The sequence below is a fragment of the Triticum urartu genome, chromosome 2, assembly GCF_003073215.2.
Source record: "Triticum urartu cultivar G1812 chromosome 2, Tu2.1, whole genome shotgun sequence".
Classification (NCBI taxonomy): Eukaryota; Viridiplantae; Streptophyta; class Magnoliopsida; order Poales; family Poaceae; genus Triticum; species Triticum urartu.
In genome coordinates, this window is record NC_053023.1 from 363,113,960 (window position 1) to 363,123,911 (window position 9,952).

Genomic DNA, 9,952 nt, shown 5'->3' on the forward strand with positions numbered 1-9,952 from the left:
GCGAGAGAGGCCCCCACCTCCGACAAGCGTGCAGTGCACCGCCTCTGCTTTCCGGTGTGCAGCTGGACTCTGTCCCGGGCGCCATCAGTGCGATCCATCCATACGCAGACGCAGACGGTGACGGTCAGAACTCAGAGCCACCGCACCGCACGGCCCCAGGGAAGTTACGCGCCTTTACTTTGGAGCCCGTAGCTTGCTTGCGAATGGAATCCAATACGAGGTGCAAACCGCAACTTTCGTCACAATCCAAGATGACTTAGTGTTTTTTTCAATCGAAGAAAAGGGGAGAGGAGCTTCTTTTGCTCACTCTTTCCGTGACGACCGACACAAAGGTTGGCGTCGTCAATAGTAGTTACCACCACCACACCCATCAATCAAAGGCATGGAAAGCGGATCGACCGGTAGTAGTAGGGAAGAATGAGATGAGATGAGGTGAAACAATTCATTATCAAAATTGGCTTGGAGCATATCCTTTGATCAGATCTGTGTGCCCACCGTCGCCGATGGATGAGAACGGGAACGGGGACTGGGCTAGACGAGCATCATCTGGAACAAGAGGTCGTTCCAGATGTCGATGGGGCCGGGCAGGCACCAATGGATGCAGTCGTTGTAGAGCTGCACCTTCTCGTTGGGCCAGTGGCCGTAGCGGCTGGGGTGGCCGTCGGGCCGCATCAGCATGGCGGCCGTGGCGTCCATGAGCATCAGCCGCAGCCCCTTGGCCCGCGCGGCCTTCTCCGCGGCGCGGTACTCCTCCATCTGCGCCGTGTAGAAGTGCAGGTCGCGGCCCTCCATCACCGTCTGGTTGCTCCGGACCGGCTCCGTCCGCTTGCAGTTGCCGCCCTGGTCCCAGGTCCCGTTCTCGAAGTGCGACATGGGCGACAGCATCCGCACCATCACCCGCCCCTTCACCTTGGCCTCCAGGGCGTTGATCGCCTGCAGCGACACCCGCCACGCCTTGCGCTGCGAGTAGTAGAGCGTCAGGTCCGGCACGCCGTACTGCCGGCTGCAGAAGCTGCACCCGATGAGCCGCCGCTTCTCGTAGAAGAGCGAGGGGCGGGAGAACCAGTTGGCCGCCGACACCAGCACGTAGTCGAACCGGGGCACCTGCGACACCCACTTGTCGTCCGGCTCGTCCAGGTACAGGCTGTAGTGCCCCGTGTGCGCCGGGTCGTCGTGGTCGGGCTCCCGCGCCCGCACCAGGAACGGCGACCAGAACATGTTGATGGTGAAGTTGTACGCCCGGTAGTGGTACACCTTGTTCTGGTCCGTCGGGTTCGCCGAGATGTCCTTGGGATACGCCACCTGCAATCCATTTGTTCAGCCTCAAAGCCTCAAAGCTCAATCCAGTGCGCAAACATGGCAGGCGAGGAAAATGTACGGTACCTGTGAGAGGAGGCAGAGCAGGGACTGCATATGATTGCGAGCCAGGGAGTCCCCGACGAAGGCCAGAGACTTGTGGCGGACGAACTGCAGGAACTGGACGGGGTCGAAGCGCGGCAGCTCGCAGCCGGACGGCCTCCACCGCCACTTGAGGAAGCCGAGGTCGGGGCGGCCGTACTTGAGGCAGTTCTGGTGCTCCTGGATCATGCCGCACGTCTTGTGGGTGTAGTAGGGCGCCTCCGCGTCGGGCACCCACTCGCCGCGGAAGATGTCGCAGTACTTCATCACGCTCACCACCGGCGTGGACGACGCCAGCTTGGTGGCGCGCGGCACGCCGACGCCGCCGAGCCCGAAGTACTGCGCGTTGGTCAGCAGGATGAGGATGGCCAGCGCCGAGAAGTAGACCGGCACGGGCCCGAACAGGACCTTCACCAGGAGATGGAGCTTCATCTTCCTCTCCCTCCCGCTGCCTATCTTAGCTCCTATACTACGTACACCTATGTCTACTTACAGCCTGCAGCAATCGGCAAGCAAGGAGAGAAAAACCATGGATATCTATCTAGCTTGAGCTTGGTACTCTACCACACGAAGAAGAAAGAAGCAAGAGGCAGCAGCGCACGAGGAAGGGGATGATGGGTGGGTGGCTCTTTTTTGCCTTTGCCGGGCGGTGCCTGCTTTGCGGACCCTGTCTCTCTCGGCTATCTCTGCGGGTGCGAGGAGATGAGGTGCTGCTTCTTGAAGGCGGTGGACGCGGAGGAGAAGAGAGTAGGTGCGCGGTTCATTTCAATATTGACAGGTGGGCTCGCCGAGGAACATGTCTGTCTTTTTCCATATTAAATATTACTAAAATGTAAACAGCCTGCAACCGTCCGGACTGCACGGTTCAGACATGTTGTGTCATCTAACATGGTCCTGGATCGGTCAGCAGAGCGGTCCGAATGTAACTTCTCATGCAAATCGGAGACAAACGTGAGCTTTGCGGGTGTTTGGATAGCACCTGCGTCCACTTCTAACCACTCTGGCCCATCCGAAATTATTCTCCCTCGCCCACGTACCTTCTTGCCCGGCGCCGACTGTCTGCATTCATGCTAATGTAGAGAGGACACAACCTCTTACTGCATGTGCCATCTAAGCGGCGCGTCCGCCGAGATGTTGCCCATGATGCGTCTCCAATTTCCGCGGTTGTTCAATGCAGGAGAAACGTTACTGGACGGGGCGCATATCTATCACGCCCGTTCAGTGCACCGTCTATCTGTATACCTCCATTAACGAAGTTCGCCGGTCGAGAAACCTGTTGGGAAATGCAGTATTTTAAAAAAATTGCCTACGATCACGCAAGATCTATCTAGGAGATGCATAGCAACGAGAGGAGAGATTGTGTCCACGTACCCTCATAGACCGAAAACAGAAGCGTTTAGTAACGCGGTTGATGTAGTCGAACGTCTTCGCAATCCAACCGATCCAAGCACCGAACGTACGACACCTCCGCATTCAGCACACGTTCAGCTTCATGATGTCCCTCGAACTCTTGATCCAGTTGAGCCCGAGGGAGAGTTCCGTTAGCACGACGGTGTGGCGACGGTGATGATGAAGTTACCCACGCAGGGCTTCACCTAAGTACTACGACGATATGACCGAGGTGTGTAACTGTGGAGGGGGGGCACCGCACACGGCTAAGAGATTGTCTGTTGTGATATTAGGGTGCCCCCTGGCCACGTATGTAAAGAAGGGAGGGAGAGAGGAGGCCGGTCAGGTTGGGCGCACCAAGGGGGGAGTCCTACTTGGACTCCTAGTCCAAGTAGGATTCGCCCCCTCCTCCCCTTTCCTTTTTTCCACCGGATGGAAAGGGAAGGAAGAGAGGGGGGAAAGGAAAGAGGGGAGGCCTCCCCCTCCCCGAGTCCAATTCGGTTTGGGCAAGGGGAGGGCGTGCCCCTCTCTTGTGGCCCTTTCTCCTCTCCTCCAATAAGGCCCACTAGGCCCAATACTTCTCCCAGGGGTTTTCGGTAACCTCCCGGTACTTCGGAAAAATGCCCGAATCACTCGGAATCATTCCGATGTCCAAATGCAACCTTCCAATATATGAATCTTTATGTATCGACCATTTCAAGACTCCTTCTTATGTCCGTGATATCATCCGGGACTCTGAACAAACTTCGGTTCATCAAAACACGAAACTCATAATACAAATCGTCGTCGAACGTTAAGCGTGCGGACCCTACGAGTTCGAGAACTATGTAGACATGACCGAGACATGTCTTCGGTCAATAGCCAATAGCGGAACCTGGATGCTCATATTGGCTCCTACATATTCTACGAAGATCTTTATCGGTCAAACCGCATAACAACATACGTTGTTCCCTTTGTCATCGGTATGTTACTTGCCCGAGATTCGATCGTTGGTATCGTCATACCTAGTTCAATCTCATTACCGGCAAGTCTCTTTACTCATTCCGTAGTGCATCATCCCGTGAATAACTCATTAGACACATTGCTTGTAAGGCTCATAGTGATGTGCATTACCGAGAGGGCCCATAGATACCTCTTCGATACACGGAGTGACAAATCCTAATCTCGATCTATGCCTACTCAACAAACACCATCGAAGGCACCTACAACGCATCTTCATAATCACCCAGTTATGTTGTGACGTTTGATAGCACACAAGGTGTTCCTACGGTATTCGGGAGTTGCATAATCTCATAGTATGAGGAACATGCATAAGTCATGAAAAAAGCAATAGCAGAAAAACTAAACGATTATTATGCTAAGCTAACAGATGGGTCTTGTCCATCACTATGGTGACCAGACCTCAAACAGTCTGATCTCTGTGCTCCGCTGTCATCCCTGGATCAGTAATGCTGACACCACACAGTACTCGGAGGATTTATAGCAGAGTAGCAATCACACACTTATTACATCGAGTGTCTCAAAAGAGAACTTATTACAATAAATATGGCTTAAGGCCATCTAATAACGATAACAGCGGAAGGCTTGGAAGATAAGTGAGTCCATCAACTCCAACGGCATCATTGAGTATAGAACCACGACCTAAAACTCCTTAATCGTCGCCTGAAAAGTCTGCAACATTAACGTTGCAGCCCGAAACGGGTCAGCACATGGAATATGCTGGCAAGGTAACACATAGAGAGTAATGGAATGAAATAGCTATACTATATGCATATTTGGCTGGTGGAAAACTCTATGGTTACAGTTTTGCGTAAAGCCAATTTTTCCCTACTGCAAAGGAATAAATTTATTTAACTATCATGGTAGTTGTTAAACATTGAGAATGGTTGACAGCATTCTCAATCCCAATTAAGCATCATCATTAAACATAGCCCAACAAAATTAATTTAGAGTAACATGTTGAGATTCACATGATAATCCAAATACTAGATACTCAAGATGTCCATAACCGGGGACACGGCTAACCATGATTAGTTTATTACACTCTGCAGAGGTTTGCGCACTTTTCCCCACAAGACTCGATCGCCTCCGTTTGGTTTCTCGCACTACATGGTGTTTGAGAAGACGGATGATCGAGACATAGTCTTTCAGAAGCGCTAGCACCTTACGATCGGGTAGACCGTACCACCTACATCCCCTACATCTGCTAGTCTACCACTGTAAGAGTTCGCACGACTTAGTCAACTATGCTAGAGCCCATAATAGCTTGTGGCTGCATACAGAAGTTTCTAGTATGAATAGTCTCATGATCCCTTTGAGCCTGGGTGGCGGTCCAAAAGAAAACAGACAAGTCCTGAAATACCCAGGTGCCTCAATCCACCCAGATGTGTGTTTAAGTTGCCACCTTAGATAAACCATTAATTAACAAACTCACATCTGTCATGGATTTCACTCACCCAATCCACGTCTACTAGCATAGCATGGCATAATAAGCAAACGTAGAAGTAACTCCCAAAGGTTTGATAATAAACAGGTAATAGGTACTACCTCATCTACTTCCCATCCCACAATTTAATTAGATCCTAATCATGCAATGTGTGAGGATTGATCTAATGCAATAAAACTAGGTAGTAGAAAAGGTATGATCAAAGTGTTACTTGCCTTGCTGATGATCCGCGAAACCTAACGATTCGAAGTAACAAGCGGCGCACTCCGGGTACTCTATCGCAGACAAACAAACAAGCATACAATAAGTACTCATCTAATGCACAGGTAAAACTCAAATAAGAGATCTAACCAGAAAGTTCAAGTTAAGAACTCCGGTTGACAAAAAGAATCAAATCGAACGAAGCAACGAAAGTCAAACGGCGAAAGAAAACAACTTCGTTCTACTAAACTGGATCTAGGGCAAATTTTACAGTAGAAAAATCTTTTTTAAGTTGGTTAAACGGATAGAGGGTTTCGAGATGAATCTTTAGGCGCTTGAATCGCCTGATTCCGACAAACGAGCGAAAAGTTATACTAAAACGAAAATCGGATCAGGAATCGCGATCAGAAAAATCACGAATTTAATCCGAGAAAAAGAAAAACGACGAACGCTCGCTAGAATGAACGAACAGACGAACGCTCACTATTTAAATAAACCGGAAAAACTGATCTATTTAAAAAAACCGAAACTAAAAAAAACCGACGAAAACCGATTTTTTTTAAAAAAACTTGGCATGAAAGTCGAGGCTGCGGTGAACCTCGGCGGCGGCGCGGTGGCGGGCGGCGGCGGCGGGACCGAGCGGCAGCTAGGGTTGGGAGCTGGGCGGCTAGGGTTCCCGGGGGCTGGGCGTCGGCTTATAAAGGCCCCCCTCGGGCCGGAGTCCTAGTCAGACACGGCCCGTAGGTCGGTTCGTTTTTTTTAAATTATTCCGCTCGGAAAAAAAATAAAAAGTAATACTAAACAGACTCCAAAAATTCCGAAATAAATTTTCACGGGCTTCCTAAATCAAGCCGCACAAGGTGAACATTTATTTGGGACCTAAATGCAATTTTGAAAAACGCTCTTTTTTCCTAAATTCAAATAAAACACCAAAAAAACTCCGAAATAAAATATTATTTGATTTTATTATTAAATCCTCAATATTTCTTTATTTTGGGAAAGTTATTTTATTCCATCTCTCATATTTTTGTAATAGAAATAATTGATGATAAAATAAATAAAATCAAATGATCCTATTCTCAAGATTTGAGAAAACTCAAATATGAAAATAATGAAATCCTCAACTCTCTCCGTGGATCATTGAGTTGCGTAGAATTTCTAGGATCAACCAAAATGCAAAATAAAATATGGTATGCATTGATGATCTAATGTATAACATTCCAAATTGAAAATTTGGGATGTTACAATTACATCATTCTCTAATGATGTGATCCCTTTCATCAAATGACAACACATGTCTATGGCTAGGAAACTTAATCATCTTTGATTAACGAGTTAGTCAAGTAGAGGCATACTAGGGACACGCTGTTTGTCTATGTATTCACTAAGTCTCCGGTTAATACAATTGTAGCTTGAATAATAATCATTTATCATGATATAAGGAAATATAAATAACAACTTTATTGTTGCCTCTAGGACATATTTCCTTCAATCTCCCACTTGCACTAGAGTCGATAATCTAGATTACATAGTGATGATTCTAACACCCATGGAGTCTTGGTGTTGATCATGTTTTGCTCCTGAGAGAGGCTTAGTCAATGGGTCTGCGACATTCAGATCCGTATGTTTTTTGCAAATATCTATGTCTCCCTCCTTGACTTAATCGCGAATGGAATTGAATCGTCTCTTGATGTGCTTGGTTCTCTTGTGAAATCCGGATTACTTTGCCAAGGCAATTGCACCAGTATTGTCACAAAAGATTTTCATTGGACCTGATGCACTAGGTATTACACCTAGATCGGATATGAACTCCTTCATTTGTTGCTTCCGAAGCAGCTATGTATTCCACTTCACACGTAGATCCCGCCACAACGCTCTGCTTAGAACTACACCAACTAACAACTCCACCATTTAGTAAAAATACGTATGTGGTTTGTGACTTAGAGTCATCCGGATCAGTGTCAAAGCTTGCATCGACGTAATCGTTTACGACGAGCTCTTTGTCACCTCCTTAAACGAGAAACATATCCGTAGTCCTGTTCAGGTATTTTAGGATGTTCTTGACCGCTGTCCAGTGATCCACTCCTGGATTACTTTGGTACCTCCTTGCTAAACTAATAGCAAGGCACACATCAGGTCTGATACACAGCATTGCATACATGATAGAACCTATGGCTGAGGCATAGGGAATGACTTTCATTTTATCTCTATCTTCTACAGTGGTCGGGCATTAAGTCTGACACAACTTCACACCTTGTAACACAGGCAAGAACCCTTTCTTTGCCTGATCCATTTTGAACTTCTTCAAAACTTTATCAAGGTATGTGCTTTGTGAAAGTCCAATTAAGCGTCTTGATCTACCTCTATAGATCTTGATGCCCAATATATAAGGAGCTTCATCGAGGTCTTTCATTCAAAAATTCTTATTCAAGTATCCCTTTATGCTATTCAGAAATTCAGTATCATTTCCGATCAACAATATGTCATCCACATATAATATCAGAAATGCTACAGAGCTCCCACTCAGTTTCTTGTAAATACAGACTTCTCCAAAAGTCTATATAAAACCATATGCTCTGATCACACTGTCAAAGCGTATATTCCAACTCCGAGAGGCTTGCACCAGTCCTTAAATGGATCGCTGGAGCTTGCACACTTTGTTAGCACCTTTTGGATCGACAAAACCTTCTGGTTGCATCATATACAACTCTTCTTTAAGATATCCATTAAGGAATACATTTTTGACATCCATTTGCCAAATTTCATAATCATAAAATGCGGCAATTGCTAACATGATTCGGACAGACTTAAGCATCGCTACCCGTGAGAAGGTCTCATCGTAGTCAACTCCTTGAACTTGTCAAAAACCTTTCGCAACAAGTCGAGCTTTGTAGACAGTAACATTACCATCAGCGTCAGTCTTCTTCTTGAAGATCCATTTATTCTCTATTGCTTGCCGATCATCGGGCAAGTCAACCAAAGTCCATACTTTGTTCTCATACATGGATCCCATCTCAGATTTCATGGCCTCAAGCCATTTTGCGGAGTATGGGCTCATCATCGCTTCCTCATAGTTCGTAGGTTTGTCATGGTCAAGTAACATGACTTCCAGAACAGGATTGCCATACCACTTTGGTGCGGATCTTGCTGTGGTTGACCTACAAGGTTCAGTAATAACTTGATCAGAAGTTTCATGATCATTATCATTAGCTTTCTCACTAATTGGTGTAGGAATCACTGGAACTGATTTCTGTGATGAACTACTTTCCAATAAGGGAGAAGGTACAATTACATCATCAAGTTCTACTTTCCTCCTACTCACTTCTTTCGAGAGAAACTCCTTCTCTAGAAAGGATTCATTTTTAGCAACGAATATCTTGCCTTCGGATCTGTGATAGAAGGTGTACCCAACAGTCTCCTTTGGGTATCCTATGAAGACACATTTCTCCGATTTGGGTTCGAGCTTATCAGGTTGAAGCTTTTTCACATAAGCATCGCAGCCCCAAACTTTGAGAAACGACAACTTGGGTTTCTTGCCAAACCACAGTTCATATGGTGTCGTCTCAACGGATTTCGATGGTGCCCTATTTAACGTGAATGCAGCCGTCTCTAAAGCATTACCCCAAAACAATAGCGGTAAATCAGTAAGAGACATCATAGATCGCACCATATCTAACAAAGTGCGGTTACGATGTTCGGACACACCATTACGCTATGGTGTTTCAGGTGGCATGAGTTGCGAAACTATTCCGCATTGTTTGAAATGAAGACCAAACTCATAACTCAAATACTCACCTCCACGATCAGATCGTGGAAACTTAGTTTTTTTGTTACGATGATTTTCACTTCACTCTGAAATTCTTTGAACTTTTCAAATGTTTCAGACGTATGTTTCATCAATTAGATATACCCATATCTGCTCAAATCATCTGTGAAGGTCAGAAAATAACGATACCCGCCGCGAGCATCAACACTCATCGGACCATATACATCAGTATGTATTATTTCCAATAAGTCTGTTACTCGCTCCATTGTTCCGGAGAATGGAGTCTTAGTCATCTTGCCCATGAGGCATGGTTCACAAGCATCAAGTGATCATAATCAAGTGATTCCAAAACCCATCAGCATGGAGTTTCTTCATGCGCTTTACACCAATATGACCTAAACGGCAGTGCCACAAATAAGTTGCACTATCATTATTAAACTTATATCTTTTGGCTTCAATACTATGAATATGTGTATCACTACTATCAAGATTCAATAAAAATAGACCACTCATTAAGGGTGCATGACCATAAAAAATATTACTCATATTAATAGAACAACCATTATTCTCCAATTTAAATGAATAACCGTCTCACAACAAAAAAGATCCAGATATAATGTTCTTGCTTAACGCTAGCACCAAATAACAATTATTCAGGTCTAAAAGTAATCTCGAAGGTAGATGTAGAGGTAGCGTGCCGACCGCAATCACATCGACTTTGGAACCATTTCCCATGCGCATTGTCACCTCGT

At 46.2% G+C, this 9,952-nt stretch overlaps 1 protein-coding gene across 1 annotated transcript; it reads right to left on the bottom strand.

The window, feature by feature from the left end:
- Positions 1 to 428: 428 nt before the first annotated feature.
- LOC125537316 (protein trichome birefringence-like 21) lies at positions 429 to 2,116 on the bottom strand. The gene is made up of 2 exons (XM_048700605.1): positions 1,384 to 2,116; positions 429 to 1,302 (listed from the first exon to the last, which is right to left on the bottom strand). The coding sequence occupies exons 1-2, from the start codon at positions 1,828 to 1,830 to the stop codon at positions 532 to 534; spliced, it is 1,218 nt and encodes a 405-aa protein (XP_048556562.1). The 5' UTR covers positions 1,831 to 2,116; the 3' UTR covers positions 429 to 531.
- Between the last annotated feature and the right edge of the window lie 7,836 nt (positions 2,117 to 9,952).